The 23,657-nt window shown below is 44.7% G+C and overlaps 1 protein-coding gene across 13 annotated transcripts in view; it reads left to right on the top strand.

Moving 5' to 3' along the window:
- NVL (nuclear VCP like) overlaps window positions 1–23,657 on the top strand; it is a 172,077-nt gene that overhangs the window by 99,057 nt on the left and 49,363 nt on the right. For 4 of the 13 annotated variants that reach the window (XM_053308106.1, XM_053308157.1, XM_053308148.1 and 1 more), the window contains 2 exons: window positions 6,325–6,395; window positions 13,207–14,512. In XM_053308106.1, coding sequence (XP_053164081.1) covers window positions 6,325–6,355 — 31 coding nt within the window. In that variant the 3' untranslated portion in view covers window positions 6,356–6,395; window positions 13,207–14,512. Of the gene's footprint in view, window positions 1–6,324; window positions 6,396–13,206; window positions 14,513–23,657 lie in introns of those variants that run through there. The other 9 variants (XR_008319197.1, XR_008319200.1, XM_053308127.1 and 6 more) reach the window with 6 other exon arrangements.

Here is a 23,657-nt window from a genome sequence, read left to right on the forward strand (position 1 = left end):
CAGAAGAGATGTTGCAAGTTCCAGGTTCACTCTTTGGTATGGGAAGTTTTGGATTGGCATCTCTAATGTACATGAAGTGTACGTCGTAGATTATTTTCACATTTTCTCTTTTGCTGTACCTTTCCAAATGCATGTCTGGCAGACTACGAGGAGCATAATGAAACTAACTTCTTAAGTAGAACTACAAAGTGAGATTAGACTAGAGGATTCAAAAGTAAATATTTGTTTTTGCTCTTTGAAGCTTTGATGTAATACCTCCACTTCTGCAATGTCAAGTGAGTTAGGCTTATGCTGTGAGAAATTCCAGGTTTGGCCACCTTAGATTCGAGATCTTGTTACCAAGCGCACACCCCAATGCTAGAATTTGGCTTTCATCCTGAGCAAGGCTGCCACATAGACCCAGAACCTGTGCCAGCTTCATGAAGGACAAGAAAGTAGATCACAGAGACGCAGACTATATATTGAGCCTGGGGAAAGTGAGACCACGCACAGCACTGCTGCATTTGGAATGAGCTAAGTCTCCATGCCAAGTATCATGACGGTTCTGGGACAAAGGGACATTTCCAGTGAACGAGCCAACCACACCCTAATACAATCAGAGCAACTCCTGCCCACTAACTGAATTTGAACCCCTAGAGACCCTTTTGTTTTGTGCTTCCAGCTAAACAGTGCAGACATCCTTTGGTACCTCTTCTGACCCCTTAATAAAACATTGACCTAAAATATTTTCTCACCTCAGGAATCTCTGACTTCTAGAACTAGGAGAAACAGCAGAATAAAAATATTATATGGTATTTCACACCAGTGTTCCCTCTAACAGGGATTCCCAGATGTTGTTGACTACCACTCCCAGAATCACCAACCAGCTGCAATGGCTTTTGCTTGGGGATTATGGGAGTTGTAGTCAACAACATCTGGGAATGTTAGAGAGAACACTGGTTCACACAGCTATAAACTGGGTAGGAGACTACTTTTGGAATCTGGGTGTGCTCTTGTTTTGGGTTTGTGTGTTAGATTAAAAACAAGGGAGGAGGCAGCGATCTTGATAATCTGTCCAAGCCCCCACTGGGTAGGAGGAGTATACCTTACCCAGATTCCATCCCCAGCTTCTAAACAAGGTAGAGCATAAAAATTGTCCTACCCAGCTGGGGCTTGGCAAACAATCAAGCTCCCTACCTCTTCCCTTGTTTTTATCCAAGAAACAATAGCAACTCAGAAGTGTGCCCATCTTCTGAAACTGGGTGGGACTCATCTCCTACCCAGTTTGTGGTTGGGTGAAGTGCCGTTATCAGCCCGACCTTTTAGAACTAAGTGATTGTTCTCTGAACATGGGACTGCTCTGGTGCAGGCTCTTCCAAACACTGCCTAGAACACTCCCAGTGAAGGGTCTGCTTTGTGCTCAAACACCACTCCCGAAGTTAGTGGCTTACGAGGTGCATAAGCCCTGCATGACACTTTGAGTGAAGGTACATATGAACTGCCCCAACCAGTAGTGTACTGGAGGGATGGGGCATATATCATTTAGATAGATAAATGTTTTATTCATTTATTTGTTTGTTCGATTTTTAGACCGCCCTTACAAAATAGCTCAGGGCGGTTCACAAATATAGAACAGTTAAAATCAATCAATGATCAGGCATTAAATATATATACACACACACACACACACACACACACAATAAAACAACTAAAAAGTAAAACAATTCAAAACCTAATAAAAACCCGATACATTAAAGACCCTTTAAAACAATTTAAAAACACTGGAAGACCAGGCCAAACAGGTAGGTCTTTAGGGCTCTCCTAAATAGCAGCAAATAATTCAAATTATGGATTTCTGCAGGGAGCGCATTCCACAATCTAGGAGCGGCTACAGAGAAGGCCCGCCTCTGGGTCGCCACCAGACAAGCTGGTGGCAACTGGAGCCGGACCTCCTCAGATGGTCTTAGCATGCGGTGGGGATCAGACTGAAGAAGGCGCTCTCTACGGTAACCTGGACCTAAGCCGTTCAGGGCTTTAAAGGTAATAACCAGCACTTTGTATTTTGCCCGGAAACATATCAGCAGCCAGTGCAGCTGTTTCAAAACAGGCATAATATGGTCTCTCCAAGTTACCCTGGAGAGCAGCCTGGCTGCCGCATTTTGAACTAACTGAAGTTTCCGAACTACGTACAAAGGCAGTCCCACGTAGAGCGCATTACAGTAGTCAAGCCTGGAGGTTACCAGCTGGTGCACCACTGTTCTGAGGTCATCCTTCTCCAGGAATGGATGCAGCTGTCGGTACAACCTACGCTGATAAAAAGCACTCCTGGCCACAGCCTCCACCTGAGATACCAGGGTGAGGCCTGGATCCAGGAGTACCCCCAAGCTGCGTACCTGCTCCTTCTGGGGGAGTGTAACCCCATCCAGCACAGGGAGATCTAACTCACCCCTCAGATTCTGAACCCCTACAATGAGCACTTCCGTCTTGCTTGGATTCAGCTTCAATTTGTTATTCCTCATCCAGCCCATTACTGCCTGTAGGCAGGCATTTAGGGAATGAACGCCATTTTCTGATGAAGCAGATGAAAGAGAGAAGTAGATTTGGGTGTCATCAGCATACTGATAACACCCAGTACCAAATCTCCGGATGACCTCACCCAGCAGTTTCATGTAGATATTGAAAAGTATTGGTGACAGAATGGAGCCCTGAGGGACTCCATATAACAGCTCTCGTTGAGAAGAGCAACTGTCACCAAGCTCCACCATCTGGGATCTGCCCGAGAGATAGGAGCGGAACCACTGCAGAGCAGTGCCTCCTATCCCCAATTCCCCCAGGCAACCCAGAAGGATACCATGCTCGATGGTATCGAACGCCGCTGAGAGATCCAAGAGAACCAACAGAGTCACACTCCCTCTGTCAATTCCCCGGTATAGGTAATCCATCAGGCCGACCAAGGCTGTCTCGACCCCATAGCCAGCTCTAAAGCCAGTTTGAAATGGGTCTAGATAATCAGTTTCCTCCAAAACCACCTGGAGCTGGTTGGCCACCACTCTCTCAATCAGCTTGCCCAACCAAGGGAGATTAGAGCTTGGCCTATAATTATCCATCGCCGAGGGATCCAGGGAAGGCTTCTTAAGAAAAGGTCTAGTTATTGCCCCTTTCAAGCATGGAGGCACCTTACCCTCCCTCAGCGATGCATATATGCTATTCACGAGGCCTCCTCGAATAATCTCCCTGCTAGATCAAAGCAGCCAAGTCGGGCATGGGTCCAGGGAGCAAGTGGTGGACCGCACCGCTCCAAGCAGCTTGTCCACATCCTCAGGATTCACAGATTGAAACTGATCCAACCTAATGCTGCAAGAAGGATTGCTGGACATCTCCTCTGTAGACCCTGCAGAAAGAGTGGAATCCGTTGGCCCAAATACAGGAGATTTTATCTGCAAAGAGCCCACTGAGGGCATCACAGCAGAGCACCTCCGGTAGCTGATTAGAAACAGAAGGAGTAGAAATTAGACTCCTCACTACCCGGGATAACTCCGCCGAACGTGAACCCACGGCCACAATCCACTCTTGCAGGGGTGATGGACCAATTAGGATGGTCTGCCCAAAAAGGCTGCTGGACCCAGTAGAGTTCCAAAATATGTGGCATGCTTCAATCCCTAAACTGGATCATTGCATTTAGGAGGTTATCGAGGTGTGGACTTGCTTGTGGATCAGAACTAGAATTTCCTGCTCCTAGAGACTGATGATTTAAAATAGGGTTTCAGACGTGGGTGTGTTTGTGGGAGAAATCTGTTGAAGACTGCCCTGGAGGAGCAAGGCCCAGCATTCCTTCCTTGTGTTTGGATTTGACTATTGGCACACATGGTGCATTGCCTAGTTTGAATAATAATAATAATAATAATAATGTAATTCCTGTTTCATGAAGCAATTGTCTTTGAGCAATACCATCTCAAAGAGTTGGTCTATGGGAGGAGAAGTGGTCTTGGGGTAGCAAGCATGAATTGTCCCCTTTGCTAAGCAGGGTCTATCCTCATTTGCATATGAATAGTAGACTACATGTGAGCATTATTAAGATATTCCCCTTAGGGGATGGTCCACTCTGGGAAGAGCATCTGCATGCTTGCATGCAGAAAGTTCCAGGTTCCATCCCTGGAATCTCCAGATGGGATTGAGAGAGACTCCTGCCTGTAACCTTGGAGAAACCACTGCCAGTCTGTATAGATGCTACTAAGCTAGATGGATCAGTGGTCTGGCTTGGTAGAAAGCAGCTTCTTATGTCCTAATCCAGAAGTTATGTTTGTTGGTCCAGTACTAATTACGCTAGGCTCACTCTACCAGACAAAACTGCCTACTTCCCCAGCAAGTAAAGTTGGCAATAGGAGGGGAAAGGTTTTCCCAGCTTCAGGGTAAAATAGTTTCCCCAGAAATCCTGAATTGATGTGTCAACAAAGAGCATACATCTGGGTGCATAAGTGTTTAAAGGACATGGGACCAAGTAAGCATGGCAACATTCCTTAATATGAGGGGCAGAAGAGTAGAGTATATGCTAGCAGTACCAACTTGAAAAAATCAGCACATCTTGGTGGAATACTTCAGGCATCAAAACCCTGGTTCATACATTCTAGTTGAAGATGATGCTGAAATAGTGTGGTAGTAATAAACTTTTAAAAATAATATGATAGAGAGGTGTGATCCACTCCATCATGCAAATAGTTTCCTGAACTAGTCCTCTGCACTCATGTAGATAGCTCACGATTGAGGCTACAGGAGAACCCTGTTATTCGCGGGGGTTCCATTCAGCGGGTGGGCCCACAGAAAGCAAATCCGCGAATAACGGGACATTAGGGCAATGGGAATTGGGGTGTTAGGTTCCCAGATGCAGAAAATGACAGGTTTTACCCCCTCCCCATCCACCCCAAATAGCCCCTCAAGGTGCCTTAACATGCTTCACCGTCGCCCACGAAGCCGAAAATCAGCCAAAGATCATATCTCTTGCCTTCCTTTTTGAGCCACAAAATGGCTCCCAATCTCTCTGGCAGTCAAAATGGAAGCCGGAAATGACCTCAGAGATCATTTCCAGTCACCCGTGACTCGCAGATATGCGGGTTTAACCCTTTTTTTGTCCACTTTTTTCTGTATATACGTAAGGCCGGGTGCTAATTACCCAACTACAGAAATGCAAAACCACAAGTGCTGGACCAGCGAATAGTGAGGTTCTCCTGTATTGGTGAAGCAGAGGGACAAAGGGATTCATACCACTCTACCACACTGTTGTAGTATCATTCTGTCTAAATATATAAACTGAGACATAATTTTGTTTTTGTTTTGTCATATTTGACAAGTTACTAGCACTTGTGAGTGGGGGTTAACTGGTTCTGTATTGAGTTAGTACCTCTCTCTTCAGATCAAATTGTTGGGTGTATGGTTTGGGTTATTCCACTCTCAGACTGTACTGGAATCAATTCCTCCTTCTGGCTTTTCATCTGATTAAGTTGAGTGAATCTGGAATGTTGATTTGCACAGTTGGTTGTGTGAAAAATAGAGAGGGCAAATCTTTCAACATTACTCCTGATCCTAATCTTGCTCCAGTTCTCTGTGCATTTCTGTCTTTGTATCTCTTGTGGTCAAGGCAACCTGTTGTCGCTGTGTTACATTAGCAGTGGGCATGTAGTCAGTTTTCAAGACCACAGTAGCCACCTGGCCTGGTCTCAGTCTGTGGTTTTGGAGTAATCCGCATCAAGATGGATGGGAATTAATAATGGAAGTGCAAACTTTTAGCATATTCTGCCTTGTTAAAATATGAGTGGTGTTTTTACTGTCCTTACCCTTGAATTATTGAGTTAATATTTACTGTTGATTTAGTAAGAAACAGCCAAGTGATTACATGGTTGTCAAAGCAGCTACAACATTTGTTTTAAACTCATCCATCTGTATAGATCTAGAAATGTAATCCGCTGGACAGTGGCCAAGGCCAGTGTGTGCTTTCCTTTGCTTCTATAATCCCTTGTGAAACAAAGAGTTCTTCTCGGCAGGGAGGGAGGAAACCAGCTCCCTGCAGCTGCTCCTTATCTTGCCTGGTTGGAGCCAGGCTCGCCTTCTCTTTGCCATAATGGTCTTCCTGGGAGGCAGGGAGTGTAGCCTCCCAGGGCCCTTAGCTCTTTGGATGATGGCAGAGGCCAGATTGGCTTCCCTTTGCTTCTGAAGTTCCCAGTGGGAGGAGAATGTTTTTTCTGGCAGGAAGAGGAAAGCAACTAATATAAGTAATCATTCTGTTCATTAACAGGGTTGTATTGTGAAATCGTAATCTATGTCTCACTTTCTGTTACACTGTATTCTCCACAGGAGACATCAAAATTGCCAAAAAACACTTTGAAGAAGCATTTAAGAAAGTGAAATCTTCGGTTTCAAAGAAGGTAAGAAATGATGCTAGTATTCAGTCAATGCTGAGCTGAGACAAAGAGCTCTAAATTAATAGGAAACTGCAAAGGAATATACACAAAGGGAATGAATATGACTGAGAGCTAAATATGCTTGAAAAAGAATCAGTATGCTATAGTCCAGAGCCCTAGCCTAACTCCAGTATTAGTTCTTTTAACATCCTGGCTGTGTTTAAATTCTTCACAGCTGAGAGCATGTTGACTAGCATCACTCAAGCTAGCCACTGGTAGGCTTAGCATCAAAGCCTGCCTATTTTGCTCTTTCCAGCTTGTCTGCTAATATGGCTCCAGGGTAAGAATATTTTGATGCAGAGAAAGACCTGTTAGGAAGAAACTAGGGATGTGCATGAAACAGACAGCCGAAACGTTTCGTTGGAACAGCAATCAACCCAGTTGTTTTGACGGAACAAAACTTGAAACATTTGAAGTGTTTTAACCATAGGGAACAATGGGGAAACACAAAATACCCAATTGTTCCCCATGGGTAGCTCCTAGGGACACCAAAGTGGGTTGTGTGGTAGGGCATGATGGCTGCTACCTACCACCCAACCCACAAAAGAAATGGGCAAGCAAACAATTTTAAACACACTTTTAACCTTTCCCCATTCTATGGGGGGTTTGGGGGAAAGGTTAAAAATGTGTTAAAAATCACCCACTTCCCCATTTCTTTTATGGGTTGGTTGGTAGGTAGCAGCCATCATGCCCTACCACACAACCCACTTTGGTGTATCTAGGAGCACCAAATGGGGGCACCCATGGGGAACAATGGAGTATTTTGATTTCCCCATTGTTCTCAATGGCTGGAACAAGCTGCACTCACAGAGTGTAATGCATTTTGCAACCCTGCCATAAAAAACACTTCAAAAGCACACAGTAGAAGAGAATCTGTCCTTCTCAACACAGAATGCACATTTCAAGCACAGTCCAAAAATGGCCAAAAAAGAATCACTGTGACCCAAAATCCATTGCAAGTCACAGTGCCTGCACTGCAGTATCTTTAGCACAAGTTGCTCTCTCACACACAATTATGTGTGTGTGAGAGCAACTAACTTCAACAACTGCCACAGCAGCACCCTTAGCAGTAAATACAGCCATAAGCTAAACTAGAGGAACTTACACCACATTTTGACTCAGTATACCTTGCAATGCAGATTGCAGAGCAGTGAATGAAGCACAAGTTAGTTTCAAGGCCAGACATGGAGCTCATAGCAATCACCATTAAATATTTTACACACACACACACTGCTGCCACTTTCCATTTCTCACCACAGCACTATCTCACAAGCAAACCACAACTCAAGGAAGGCAGGCACCCAAGTTCTGCCTTTGTCAATCTGATATCCAGCAAAACCGGATAGGTATAGCAGCAATAGCACAGCATATTATACTCAGTGCTGAAAAAACCACAAAATCGAACCAACCTTCCTTTCATCCTGCTTGCTGCGGAGAGACAGGAGGACAGAGCAGTCATGGCCTGGGCAGCTCAGCTGTCTGATGACTCTGAACTGGATGGAAGGAGCAGGAAGAAATGTGAACAGCACTCTAAGATATCCCCCCTGGGAGATGGGGCTGCTCTGGGAAGGGCATCTGCATGCTTAAGTGCATGCGGATGGTTCCAGGTTCCCTCCCTGGCATCTCCAGATTATGGGGCTGAGATCAGGGGCAGCAGGAGACACCTTGAAAGTTGTTCAGAGCAGCAGCATACCACCCAGCACCCGCTGCTGTGGAGGATTGGCTCCACCACTCAGCTGACAGAGGCCATTTGTACGGCCAACAAATGGGCTCTATGCATTTGTGGGGACCAGCTGAGGAGCAGAGCCAATCTGCCACAGCAGGTGCTGGGCAGCACACTGCTGCTCCAAATAGCTTTCAGGTGTGGTGGGAGGAGAGGTAAGCACCTACTAATTTACAGTTCAGGGTGCCTCCCACCCCCACAGCGGCACCGTCACTGGCCACCGTTGGCCAAGGGAGAGACTCCTCCTGTAATCTGGGAGAAGTCTGACTCCGTGCACTATAGACAATACTGAGCTAGATGAACCAGTGGTCTGACAACAACAAAAGCTTCTCAACTCTTACCATGAGAAGAACTCCTCTTTCTTCTTCTCCAGTATATATTCCGTGACACTGCTGCCTGCCTGCCTGCCTATGTCTGGATAACTCCATGGCCTCAGATTGGTGCAGAGTCCTGTCTGACAGCCTGACACATGGGTCAAGGCACCAGTCCATTTCATCATGGGCCATGGCAATGGTGTGTGTGCATGTCTGTGTGTCGGCAGCATTAACTGGCAGACTGAGACATCTGGTTTGGGGGGTTGGCCAGAGTAGGGTAAACTGCCAGTGGTGTTGCAGTCGGGGTGTGTGTGTGACAAGAATGGGATAGTCCAGCAGGGGGAGGTATCCTTCACAAAGACCAGCCGCTCCACTAAGTCAGCCTCTAAGAATGAACGATGGGTTGTCACCATGTTCCCGGCCATGGAGGACAGTCTCACGCTCTGGATGCTGCTTGGCAGGTATGAGAGGAATCACCCAGCAACTGTTGCTAAGTCCGGCCAGTCTTGGCGATGTGTTGCCCCAAACTGGATTGGCTTCATCACCTGGCCTACCACTGGCACCTACAGGTACTGCAGCACACACCGCTCAGCACTGCTGCAGGGCTTCATGTGCTCCTCCCATGGAACGTGGAGGTGGAACCACCAGCTCACTTGGCCCTGCTAGGGACACATTGTTGCTGGACCGGAAGCATTGGTGATGCTGCTGTTAGGGTTGGACTGCACACTAGCAGTAAGCACACTAGCACCCTCCTCCTGGTTGTGCCCCAGCCCCTCCTCTCCTGGGCATGCCTAACCTCTTCAACCAGGAGGGCGCTCTACCTGGGCAGTTAGTCAGGGGTGGCAGCTTTGCCCTTCATCCTTGGGTCCTATAGGCAGGACAAAATATGCTCTGCCGATGCACTCAAGGGTGTCCTGAGCCAATCCACCACTCCAGTCCTCAGCCAAACTGCCAAGGCAATTGCTTCCTCAATATTCAGCATACACTGGCACTCACCCATTGTCTTGTCAAGAAGAGTGGCAGGCAAAGCCTGGCTCAGCGTTGCTACCTTGTCATACAGGCTTGACAAAATTTAACAATGAAATTGAGGTCATCAGGTCACTGTTGTGGATTTGTACAATATAGATAGTATTGACTAATACCCAGAGTTAGTGCTTAAGGCACAAATTCTGTTCACTTGCATCAGTCCTCTTTTAATTATTTCATCTTGTTGCTTTAAAAAAAAAAAGAAAAAAAAACCCCTCTCAGACCTAAGAGGAAAAACCAAAACATTGTAAGTAAGCTTTTTCCAGAATGAGGAATATAATGGATGGAGACTGGAATCGATGTGATGAATGCTCCAAATTTCCTGTACGTTGAAAAGTAGCCTATAGAGAACACTGAGGCAAGAACCCTTCTCATGACATGATAGCTTTCTACAGGGAGATTTTAACATGGGGAGAGTTCAAATATGTAATTCTCTGCTTTTATTGTGTAGTTCTAGAGGACTCGTAGTACAAAATAGTTCTAGTTATCAAGATGGATAACTAGAATTGAATCCTAGTTATCTGTTCTGGTTAAATGCTGGTTAACTAGGCCAGGTTTACCAGGACTGCCCTGAAATTCTGCATTCTCACAATCAGTTTTGCGGGGCTCACTCATCCTGATTAACTTTTTAACCTGGATCCTTGTGATTGTAAGATTGCCATCATTAAGTTTCTTCCAGCTTTTATCTGTGGATTTTTGTTGTTTTTTAAATTTGCTTTATATTTATATTATATTTATATTTGCTTTATATTCCATAAGGAAGCTTTTTCCTCTTCAGTGAATCTTCTCTGCACAAATTCCTTTAAGTCTGCTGACGTCTGCTGGGAAGAGAGCTGGTCTTGTGGTAGCAAGCATGACTTGTCCCCTTAAGCTAAGCAGGATCCACCCTGGTTGCATACGAAAGAGAGACTAGAAGTGTGAGCACTGTAAGATATTCCCCTTAGGGGATGGAGCCGCTCTGGGAAGAGCATCTAGGCTCCAAGTTCCTTCCCTGGCATCTCCAAGATAGGGCTGAGAGAGATTCCTGCCTGCAACCTTGGAGAAGCCTCTGCCAGTCTGTGTAGACAATACTGAGTGAGATGGACCTATGGTCTGACTCAGTATATGGCAGGTTCCTATGTTCCCATGACCTCTCCATGCTTTTTTGTTAGCCTTAGACTAGTCAAGATGTGCAGAAGACGGGGACAGCAGAACAAGGAGTCAACAACATGACTTTATTTCTAGCCTACCATTACATTCACTTTATTTTTAAAAAACAACAACACACCAGCAGCATGTTTTATTGCAGAAACATTTTCAGTATAGCAGCATTACAGCAAGCATCTTACTCTGCAGTGTTAGCAACATTGTTGGGAGTCTTTTTCATTTAACCTTTGAGATGGAGAACCTGCTTGTGGTTTTAAGGCAAAACTACTTTCTGAAAGCACATCTAAGGACAGGATCTCCTTCTAAGAACCTTGTCATTTGTGTTTAAGAGTCTAATCCCAATCCAGCTAACAGTTGCTATCAGGGCCAGGATAACTGGCACCTTGGACAAGGAGTGCTCTTAGGCTCCTCCACCTCGTAGTTAATCACTGTTGCCAAATTGTGTGGATTGAGCAGAGCTTTAAAACCTAGTAGTGACAGGCCCTACGGTTCCCATGAAAAGGGCCCAGAGCAATACCTCTCAGTAATTTGCTACCAGTACTCTCCAACTCCAGTTCTGGCATCCATCCCAGTGACATTTCACAGGCTTTCTGCAGTTTCTTCTTCTTCAGTCTTTTCTCCTCTCTCCAGGTCTTTGCCTCCATCCATTTACCATTCTCCCTCTCCCACTCTCCCCATCCCTCCATAAGAGAGAAATTAGGCAGAGAAAGCCCTTTCCTGGTTCTACTTTTTCCTTTCTAGCTCATTGCAGACAGTACAGTCAACAAATTGTGAGCTACCAAGCTCAGACTGGTGCCCCCTTTATGTAGGCACCCTGGGCAACCGCCTGGTTTACCCACCCCTAAAGCTGGTCCTGGTTGCAGTTACACCTGCTGTCATCTGCACACTTACCTGGGAGTAAGTCCCATTGAACTCTTTGGACATGCTTAAGATCAGGCTGCATATCCCATTAAAGCCAATCAAGCAAGTTAGAACATGAATCGGAATCTACTGGGTGAATTGCAGTATATTGGCAAGGATTTCTGACTTCCACTTAAGAAAGCTAAAACAAAAAGCCTTTGTTTCTTAAATTAGACATTTGAAACAAAGAAAGTTTGAGAGGGAGGAGACCATGTATTAGGATCCCCAACTTTTGATAATGACATATTCAGGCCAATCTAGTGTATGGCTAATGGAGTGCATAGGTCTTGAAACCCTATCTCGGGAGCTCCCAACCTTGGGTCTCCAAGTGGTGTAGGACTACAATTTTCATCATCCCCAACCACAATGGCCAAAGGCTGAAAGTCATTGTGGCTGGAGATGATGGCAGTTGGGTCCCTGGATATTTTTGGACTATGAGGTTGGGAAGCCCTGCTCTGTCTGGAGGCAGCAATGGACTGAATGAAGGCTAGCAAGCTGAAATTCCTTTTGTATGAGAGGTTCTCCTGGGTGCAGGCTACAGATCTAGGAGCAGGTTGTCGGCCAGTCCTGGATGGGTTAGCACTTCTCTTGAAAGATTTGCAGCGTGAGGTGCTCCTGGATGCCCAGGTAGTGACTGGCCAGGGGTACTTTTGCCCAGCTTTACTGGTGCACCATCTGCAGCTGTATCTGAGTTTGGGAGGACCTTGCTACTGCAATCTGTGCCCTTGTCACTTTTCATCTAGACTACTGTAACATGCTCTGTGTGGGAATGCCCTTGAGGACCCTCTGGAAACAGAAAGTTGGTGCAGAATGCGGTGGCAAGGTACCTAGCTATGGCAGACACTCAGATCATATCACTCCATTGCTGCATCAATTGCACTGGTTACTAATGAATTTCCAGATGCTTTTCAATGTGCTGGTTATTGCCTTTAAAGTCTAAATAGCTTACAACTTGGATATGTGAAGGACAGCCTACCCATATAAGAAACTGCCTGACTTATATGATCATTTAGAGGCTCTCACTCCCTGCCATTTCAAGTTCAGCTGACAGGGACACACCGGTGGGCCTTCTTGGTGGTGGCCTCCACCCTGTGGAATTTCCTCCCCTGACCTCCAGTTGCTCCCCTCCCTGCTGGCCTGTGAGCAGCAATTGAAAACCTTTCTTTTTCAGTGGGCCTTCCCTGATGGTCTGCAGAGATATTTTAATTTTTGAATTGTTATAATTTTGTTAATTGTTCTAATGCTGCTGCTTACTGTTTTATTGTGGTTTATTATGTATGTTCTGTTGAGAGCCTTCAAGTTATTTCAAAAAAGGCAAGTTATAAATCTATAATTCGATCAATCCCCATAGCCCCCACTTGGTGTTTGGCTCCACCCTCACCACTGTTTTGCATCTTACTCTGGTCAATGAACTCAGGATTCTATTGAAAAACTGCAAAGTAGACCCTGCAAGCCTGAAATCTGCTTACCCCTGCCTTAGAGAAGAAATGAGCCACTGTATCACTCCCCTCCCCCCATTTTTTTGGTAAATGTTCTAGGCAACTATTTTCCATTAAGCACTGGGTGGGTGTGTTACTCTTTGGTTTTCCATGTGGCAAAGCTAGTACCCTTTAAAATATTGATTTCTCACTGCAGTTCTTTTTCCTCCCCTCACTGGCATCATTAGGACCAAATAATGTATGAAGAGCTGCGCCAGTCACTGAGTAGGTGACAGCTGGATGGTGCCTGAGACTGACATGGGCTTGCCACAAGAAGTTCCCTAGAAATCTATTTGGGAAGCAGAACTTGGACCCAGTCTCACTTGACCTCTGAACTCCCAGTTGCCAGATCTCATGCTTCAAAAAACTTCTGTCACGTTGTACAACGGTCGCTTCATGTTTTCCCTCATCTTGGACACTTTCTCTCCCCCTCCTTTTGGATTGTAAAGCTCCTCTGCCTTGGTGCAGTGAGACACTTAAATTCAGACAGTGTTTTGCCTATTGCACATTTAATCCACAAAGCAGCAATATCAAATAAACAGTTGGTGGACTTACTACCCTAGCCTAGAGCCCTCCCCATGGAGAGGAAAGCAGCTACTTCACCACCTACTGCTCTCTTCCAGCAGAGTAAGGCCTAGTCGATGTTCATCAGAATCCGCTCTGTACAGCAATAGATCCCCAGAGGATGTGTTGTCAGCCTCCTCTCCGCTCCTCTGCATGATGGGCCTGATTCAGCCAAAATGTAAGCACTTTTAAACTTCCTTCCATAGATGTGCTTAGATCTCCCATTGGTATTAACAGGATGTAGTAGGCTTAATGCTGTCTTCACCTATGTATTCAGCTAGGTACTCTGTGGCCCTTACTAAACAGCTTCTGCTTCCTACCAGTGACATTCTGGTGAGATGCTTTAGTTTCACACTATGATTTAGGACTGTAATAAGCTAGTTATCCCCAAACTCCAAATTAGTCCTGCAATTTTCTGTTAATCTCAAAAGCATAGTTCTCACAAAGAGCAGATGAGGTGGTTCCCTTGAAGTCCAGAATGTTCCTCTTCAGGGACATTCTGAATGTCCCTGAAGACATTCAGGGTGGGGATTTCTGAATGCTCCCCCTTTCAAAAAGAAAGAAAGAATATTCCCTACATATAGAAAATATGTTGGGGGGGGCCCTTCTAATTTAGCCTTCCGCATGGAGTCACTTCCTTGTTTCCTGTATTGGGGGAGGAACTTTCCATCCTGTGAGCCCTCACCTGCAGTCTGAGTGAAGTGATATAGTCAAGATACAACTTTACTACCTCATTTGCTGTTTATGGGAAGTAAGCTCAAGTGAAATAGGAAGTGGTAGCTTATTGTTGAGGGTTTTTTTTTTAAAGTGTCATTTCCTTTGTAGGGGAGACTTACCATCCATTTGAAGAAGTCTTTATGCTTTCCTTAACAATGGGTTGTTCCTCCCCTTGCAAGTTTACAGAGCAAAATAAAGTTGTATAAGAATGTGTGTGTGATTTGTTATGGAGCAGAGTCCTTCATGCAAAATGGTTACTGTTTTGACATTCTCAGAGCTTGACTACTTTCTTGTATGACTAAATCCATGGAGAGAGCAATGGCAATATTTGAGGGAGTAGGGAAGCTCTCACAAGTGAAAAGAGTAAACAGGAAAAGCAGCAGTGGCTGAAGGCACAGAACTCCGAGGTCTGTGCGTTGAGTCGCCCTGTGACTCATCTTAAGAATGCAGAGAAGATCTTCATATACCGAAAGAATTAAATGGAGTTTGGAATTGAATGTTCCAATTACACAACATCAATGAGATGTGATTTTGGCTGAAACTGCCAAACTATTTTATGAGGCTATTCTCACAACCAGCTGAAGCCAGGCTAAGGTAGCCCAGCCCGGTTTCAGGTGGTCATGTGCTGCAACAGGAGCCATGTAGCTCCTGGCAGCAAGCCCACTTAAATGCCCACCCCGCCCCTCCCAGATGAGGTTAGCGGAGCATGTGCTCTGCTAACCCTATTTTTCTGATTGTGTCTCTGCCGTGGCTGCTTGCAGCCATGACAGACACACTTGGGGAGGGATGCACCTCAGGAATGCACCGCTGTGGCTCCAAGGCAGGGGCAGGGCGCCACACAGCAACACTTCCCTTCATCTGAACCCCCGAGCTGCTGAGCGAGGCACAGGCGGATGGCAGGAGAGCTACCACTCTGCGCCGCTGATCCCCCCATGCAAGAAACCCCCTCGGATCATCTTTGGGGAAGGTAAGGTAAACTCTCCTTCCCTGCAGTTAACCTCCTGGGCAGCTCTCCTCACTGATTGTGAGGAGAACTTCTATGATTGAAGGCTCAAGTTAATTCAACAAAAAAAGTCTTTTGTTCTTATTGGATTCTGATTCAACTCCATTAATGTGGGCTGAGCTGATAAATGTTAGAAATGTGGGGAAGGAGAGGTGGGACTCTTATCTCTGTTACTTAATTGTAGGGTTCTATCTCTACTCTGCAAAAAGATGTGATTATGTCAATTTAGTTATAGCTAGGGAATATCCTCTAGGCCCTGTTTGAGTTTTGTTGGGATTGCCTCCTGATGTTGAAGGAATAACCCTTCATCAATGGAAATGGTTCACTGGGGCCTTTCTGGTGACTATAAACACATTATTTTACAAAATTTGAAATGTAAATATCCTCCAGATATTGACAAATGGCTTCTTGATTTACTTACTCTGGCAGCCCATGAACATACCTTATTTGATACTAGATCTTGTTCTTCCAAGTATGAGGGGATCTGGTCTGAGTTTTTGGAATTATTTGCATTGTAAGTAGTATATGTAGGTATTTTTCTAAATAATTTTTAAAAAAATGTTCTGCTTATAAGCAACACTGAAATTGACCAGTTTTCATAACAAGGGTTTTGTTTTGTATTTTAAGCTGAGCCACAAACTAGTTTGATGACAAATCATGAGGGCTTCATTAACTGATTTTTTTCCCGTAGCAGCCATTGGAGATTGGCATCATCAGGAAGTTGCTGAGGGTCTGTAGCCTTTGTGTGGCAGTGTGACATTCTCGGGGCCCTGAAATCTGGTGCTGGCCATAGTTGTAACTCTAAGGTATAGCAAGCTGACTCTTATCCATGGAGTTAGGGCAATAGATTTCTAAAATGCTCCATCTGACACTGGACAAAAGGAGTATGTACCAGTTCACTAGCAAGGATTGAGACTATTGAAGAGTTCCGTAGAATTTGTCTATGCATTAAAACTCACTGCTCAGATTGAGGACTCCAAAATGAAGTTATTACTTCTAATTATTGCATAATCCTCTTATTTCTCTGAAATTAGGTCAAGAGGGGGGGGAAACTTAGGCCTCCAGAATAATTACAACAGTTGTTTTCTGCTATGTAAAAGCACTGAACTCTGAAAATATTCTTCTGTTTAAAACTATTTCAGAACGTACATTTTAGTGTCTAACCGGATTTATTTCTAGTTAGTTAGTTGTTTATTTACGATCTTAGATCAAACATGATTTCTAAAATCTTGTACTCCTGTGCCGTTAATAAAAAAAACAAAATTAGCATCATGTGCTACACATTGTTTACATATCCCAATTCTACAACTCATAAGCCACCAAGTAGGACAAGAAGAACATTCAGCAGCATCAAGGGACAGGGCATTAGTGTCTTGAATCCAGATCCTTGTCCTTCCCCTATGGCTAATATTCCCTGCACCACTAGCAATCTAAATAACAGTCACTGTGTGTTTTTCCCTGCATTTTTTCCACTTGCCATTGCAGCCTTTGCTGAAATACCCAACATTATCTGGAGAGATAATTCCTTTAGAAAATAATTATTCCCCTGGAAAGAGTAATAAATTATGTTAAGTGAAGTGTATTCATACTTTCTGGATATAGCCTTTGCAGATATACAAAGCAGAAGGCCAAATTGGCAGTACTGTATAGTAAGAACTTGGCTATATCTTACCCAGAATTGCTGCTGTTTATAGGGTTTGGGAAGCTGCAGTGCCCAAGTGATCTTTTCCAAACATTGCTTGAAATAGTCACATGTGCTTCCTCCTGCCATTCACATGTAAGGTCCTTTTACTCTGTTGCCTTTTTATTACCAGGCACTTGCCAAACAAATGGTTCTCTGCCTGGTGGCCACAATGGGCATGAAGCACAATCCACATTGCTCAGTAACTTGAAGGAGTTAATATACTCCATTGACTCCAATTAAGCATCTGTAAGACATTGGGAAGAATGGCAGTTTTGTCTCAGGATACTTTTCGTGTAGATAAATACAGCTGCACAACAACTCCAGCTGATTTCAGAGCATAGGCTACTGTAGCAAGAAGTATTAGCTCTGTGAAAGTAAAGTTTCTTTAGGTTTGGAATTCCTCTTGATAGAAAGTGGGATACAGGACACTTGGCAACTGATTAATGTGTGGTGCAAAAGCTGGACCTATTGTTATACAGCCTAGAGATGAAAATGTATTGAATAGGAAGATGGAAGTTAATGATTAAGTAGTATGAAGCTACTGCATTCAATTTTCAACTCTGTAGCTGACATTCTGTACAGTGAAACCTCTGCTTTAGTAAGGCACTGGGCAGCTGTGCATGTAAAAGGCAGCCCCAGGCCTGTTGTGAAGCCTCTTAAAATAGCATGGGGACACTTCTGCAGTGCTACTTCCATTGGAAACAATGGAACTTTTATAAGCTAGATCTTGGATTTAGGTAGGAAAGCATAATGATTATACAAAATGATTTTTTGTATTTGAAAAATTGTGCATGCTGGAGAACAGATGACATAGAATTAAAGATAGAACTTTCATATGAAAGTTCTGCATTCTAGTCCAAAGGTCAAACTAGAGATCAGGGCCAGATCAGGACTTCTAGTCCTACCTCAATCATGGTTTGATCCAGATTGTGCCTCTTCTTCCTGGCAGCTGCTCTGGGAAAGTTTTCATTGGCATACAGTGAGGGAAATAAGTATTTGATCCCCTGCTGATTTTGTCCGTTTGCCCTCTGACACAGAAATGACCAGGCTATAATTGGAATGGTAGGTTTATTGTGGCTGTGAGAGACAGAACAACAACAAACAAACCCTCAAAAGCCCAGTGCCCAAAAGTCAGCTATGGATTTGCATTGTAGTGAGGGAAATAAGTATTCGATCCCTTCACAAAAGATGTCTTAGTACTTGGTGGCAAAAGAGGTCAGACGTTTCTTGTAGTTGGCCACCAGGTTTGCACACAACCCAGGAGGGATGTTGTCCCACTCCTCTTTGCAGATCCTCTCCAAGTCAGAAAGGTTTCGAGGCTGATGTTTGGCAACCTGAACCTTCAGCTCCCTCCACAGATTTTCTATGGGATTAAAGTCTGGAGACTGGCTGGGCCACTCCAGGACCTTCATGTGCTTCTTCTTGAGCCACTCCTTTGTTGCCTTGGCTGTGTGTTTTGGGTCATTGTCATGCTGGAATACCCATCCACGACCCATTCTCAATGCCCTGGCTGAGGGAAGGAGGTGCTCACTCAAGATCTGACGGTACATGGTCCCGTCCATCGTCCCTTCGATGTGGTGAAGGTGTCCTGTCCCCTTAGCAGAAAAACACCCCCAAAGCATAATGTGTCCACCTCCATGTTTGACAGGGGGGATGGTGTTCTTGGACTCATAGGCAGCATTCCTCCTCCTCCACACACGGCGAGTTGAGTTGATGCCAAAGAGCTCGATTTTGGTCTCATCTGACCACAACACTTTCGCCCAGTTCTCCTCTGGATCATTCAGATGTGCATTGGCAAACTGCAGACGGGCCTGTACATGTGCTGCCTTGAGCAGGGGGACCTTGCGGGCACTGCAAGATTTCAGTCCTTCACGGCGTAGTGTGTTACCAATTGTTTTCTTGGTGACTATGGTTCCAGCTGCCCTGAGATCACTGACAAGTTCCTCCCATGTAGTTCTGGGCTGCTTTGTCACCGTTCTCATGATCATTGCAACTCCACGAGGTGAGATCTTGCATGGAGCCCCAGACCGAGGGAGATTGACAGTTATTTTGTGTTTCTTCCATTTGCGAGTTATCATGCCAACTGTAGTCACCTTCTCACCAAGCTGCTTGGCGATAGTCTTGTAGCCCAGTCCAGCCTTGTGCAGGTCTACAACCTTGTCCCTGACATCCTTCGACAGCTCTTTGGTCTTGGGCATGGTGGTGAGTTTGGAAGCTGAGTGATTGCTTGCTTCTATGGACAGGTGTCTTTTATACAGGTACTGTAACAAGCTGGGATTAGGAGCACTCCCTTACAGAGGGTGTTCCTCATCTCAGCTCGTTACTTGCATATAGTGAAAAGACACCTGGGAGCCTGAAATCCTGCTGGTTGATAGGGGATCGAATACTTATTTCCCTCACTACAATGCAAATCCATCGCTGACTTTTGGGCACTGGGTTTTTGAGGGTTTGTTTGTTGTTATTCTGTCTCTCACAGCTACAATAAACCTACCATTCCAATTATAGCCTGGTCATTTCTGTGTCAGAGGGCAAACGGACAAAATCAGCAGGGGATCAAATACTTATTTCCCTCACTGTAAATAGTTTTTTCCAAGTTACTAGCACTCTGATAAGGAGTGTGGCCATCAGGGGGAGGGGAAGGGAGGGGATTAGCACACCCCCCCACACACACACACACCCCATCTGGCTGCAAATTCTGAAGTGGGGGAAAGGACTAATCCCTTGCTTCTTGTAACATGCAGCATGACTAACATAATATAAACAATACTGCATTCCTTAATGCACATCATAACATACTGAATTTGAAAACTCATTTGGGTACTTTTTTTTTTGATACAGATACAAAGGCTGCAGAAATTATATGTATTTCTGTGAATACTATCAAGAAACTATATATTGTTGCTTAGAAGAGCTACTGAAGACTCTTCAAAACACACTCAACCTTTATTGTAGTTCTTTTTTGGCAGTTTTTACTAAGCTGGTTTTCAAATGTGCACAATGCTAGGGCAGCCTCTGTGTGTCAATTTCATCCAACATACTGCACAATATATAAGTTACATTGACTGCAATAAGCTTATGTATATAAATAAATGTTTAGGCCAACTTCTGCATCTTTCGCCAGCAATCAATTGCTCAAAGCGAAGCAGAAAGCAGTCATTTTGCACAACAGTATACTTGCTATGCAAGTTTACCTTTATTGGGCAAACTAGAGTTAAATGCTAGAAGAATATTTGTGTAACAGCCTTTTTGTGACACAAGTGTTCAACTCAAACAGGAGATTTATTAACTACTTGTCCCTGGAGACAACTTTTCATATGAAACCAGCATTATAACTTCGTGATTTTTTAATGAAGTGTTATACTTCAATAGTTTAACATAAGCAGACAAGAAGAAATGGAGTTGGAACTATTAGGAAAGCTATCCGCTCAAAGTAGTCTAGAGAGCCAACAGTTGCTAGGCTGTATGTAAGACATGGCCAAGAGCATTCATAACATTTGCAAGCATTTCAGGTTAGTAGCAGTGAACATGAAACTCCACATTTGGACCTTATAGTGCTCTGAGCAACAAGAATAGATAAGATTGTTATCATTAGTTTCAGAGGCTTATACACTCCCCTTGCCCCCCACATAGCTGGTTGCTGCACCAAATTCTTAACACAAAATAGCTAACCTTATTTATAATCTTTACTGCTGTCACTTCCTTGGAACCAGTGATATGAGCACCAGTACATACTTCCTCAGGAGCAGAACACAAGCCACAGGGAACAAAAGCACTGGCTGTGATACGAGTCTTCTGTACAAAGTCTGAACTTCCTCTCTGTAGCCCTCCAACTGCTGACTGGTATTAAAAAGGTAGTCACAAGGTTTAAAGACTGTTCCCCAGAAAGGAGAGTTATCTGTGGCTTGTCCATTACTTTAAAAAACCACCAAGAACTTAGTTCAATTTTGTTGTCATGTGGCTGTTGTGCTAGTTATTCTCTCTGGTTTGTACAAATGAATTAAGGCATATGTCAATATCTCTACAGTAGTATTTGTCTACAAATGTTTCTAAAGGATAAGCTAGCAAAATCGAAACAAAACTGACTAGAGAGGTTTTTATAGTGAACCATAACCAAATCTAAACCTAAAATCTGTATTCACTTGAACCTGCACCAAACTTCACAGCACAAAGTAGAAACTGGTTTGAGGTAAGTAGTTCAAAGAGATTGTTTTATAGATTCAGCTGTGTTTGGAGAAGTATCCCAGGAGAAATTGGAAGGCAGGAAATATCCTAGAGCCATTTAAGGGAAGAGCAGAAGAGATTACAAGGCAGGACCTAGGACTGTTAGCAAAGAGTTCACCCAGAGGCAACTGTTCAGCAGTAAGGCCTCTGTGTGGCCACCACTGCAAAAAGTTGTCTAGTGCACAGCTATAAACACAAGGGGATCAATTCACATAATTCGACAAGTCATGAAGATACAATGCTTTACACAGCAGAGAGGGAATACTCAAAATTGGACTAAAATGCAGGGGAGCATATAGTAGTGCTAGACAAGCAACAATCACATTCTATTAGAGTATGCAACCACTTCCCAAGACAAAATATAATACGATTCTCCCTCCAGCATCTCTAGGCAGGTGCTCAGCATTTCCAGACCATGCTGCCAAGGCAGCAGTAACAGCCCATGAGCACCTCAAACTATGCCACATTAGGAGCTTGGGGGGTGTGGGGGAGAAAGTAGTAACACACCCAGCAGGCCAAGGAGGAAAAAAAAATAGCATGCCCAGTGGGATGAGGAAGGGTGATGGCAATAGGCAGCAGAGAGAGCTGTGGGGGGTGAGGGACAGATGCTCGCCACACCCCTGCACTCCTCTTTGCTTCCAGAGCAGCCTCCTCTAGTAGAGGCTGGAGACCAAACTAGAGACCATAGTTTTGCCTTGATTCCTCTAATGATTACAACTGGAGCGACAAACGATGAGGCTCTACACACGATCAGTGTACAGACCCTAATAGGGTTCTGCAGGGAGAGCAGGTTAAGCCCGCTCTCCCTGCAGATGATCGGGAGGCATCTGGTGATGATCAGGAGCCCTGGATGGCCAGATTGGCTGCCCACATGGTTATGGGCTTTATCATGGAGCAGGTAGGGGCAGCTGGGATTGTGGGGGCCTCTTGAACCCCCAGAATGCCCTACATGAGCACACAGGCCATTCAGGGGAGTCTCCCAATGCCGGGAGATTTGTTGTGGCCTCCCAGTTGGGAGGCACCTCATGAGTCTCACAATCGAAAAAACAGGGTTAGCAGAGTGCTTGCTCTGCTAACCTTGTTTTAGGGGAGGGCTACTTTAAGAACAGCCCTGCTGGATCAGGCCCAAGGCCCATCTAGTCCAACATCCTGTTTCACAGTGGCCCACCAGATGCCGCTGGAAGCCTACAGGCAGGAGTTGAGGACATGCCCTCTCTCCTGCTGTTACTCCCCTGAAACTGGTACTCAGAGGCATCCTGCCTTTAAGGCTGGAGGTAGCCTATAGCCCTCTGACTAGTAGCCGATGATAGATGTCTCCTCCACGAAGTTATCCAAACCCCTCTTAAAGCCATCCAGGTTGTTGGCTGTCACCACATCTTGTGGCAGAGAATCCCACAAGTTGATTATGCATTGTGTGAAAAAGTATTTCCGTTTGCTGGTCCTAAATTTCCTGGCACTTTAGTGTTATGTGAGAGAAAGAAGAATTTCTCTCTATCCACTTTCTCCATACCATGCATGATTTTATAGACTTCTATGCTGTCTCCCCACAGTTGTCTTTTTTTCTAAACTAAAAAGCCCCAGGTGTTGTTGCCTTGCCTCATAAGAAAGGTGCTCTAGGCTCCTGATCTTCTTGGTTGCCCTCTTCTGCACCTTTTCGTTCTACAATGTCCTTTTTTAGATGCGATGACCAGAATTGTATGCAGTACCCCAAGTGTGGCCACACCATAGTTTTGTATAAGGGCATTATAATATTAGCTGTTTTATTTTCAATCCCCTTCCTAATGATCTCTAGCATGGAACTGGTGTTCTTCACATCTGCCAAACATTGAGTCGACACTTTCAATGAGCTCTCCCCCATGACCCCAAGATCCCACTCCTGGTCAGTCACTGACAGCTCAGATACCATCAAGTTTGGGTTTTTCATCCCAATACCGTACTTTGGCTGAGCAGCTACTGTTGAACCACCGGGCTCACTCACAAACCCAGTGGTGCTCACGATGGTGGACAACCAGACTGGGCTCAGCCCGTTCCCCCCCCCCCCCGCCCCCATCGTGAGAATAGCCTCTAACACTAGTATTTGGGCACTTTTTAGAGGCTTTAGTCTACAAGATTACTTGATATTCTTATAGTGGAGACACTGTTGCCAACACATTTTATCCAGTGAAAGAATTTCAGGTATAAACCACCACTAGATTTGACAGTTTAGTTTTTGCACTTTCAAAGCTAGGGTTAAAACCCTATCTTGACTAGGTGATTTAGTTAGCGATTGGGCAGGGTTTCTCAATCTGCAACCCAATACTGCACTATCAAGTTAAATGTTTAACCCAATAGCAGTTGGCTTGGCACACTTTACCTTTAACTAACTTCTATGAGACTTTCTGTTTCTATTCCTCATTCAGTCTTGAAGTTTTCAGGATTATTTTGGGTCCTTCTGACATGTATAGTAGGGA

This window comes from Hemicordylus capensis, chromosome 1, assembly GCF_027244095.1.
Source record: "Hemicordylus capensis ecotype Gifberg chromosome 1, rHemCap1.1.pri, whole genome shotgun sequence".
In the NCBI taxonomy this organism is placed as follows: domain Eukaryota; kingdom Metazoa; phylum Chordata; class Lepidosauria; order Squamata; family Cordylidae; genus Hemicordylus; species Hemicordylus capensis.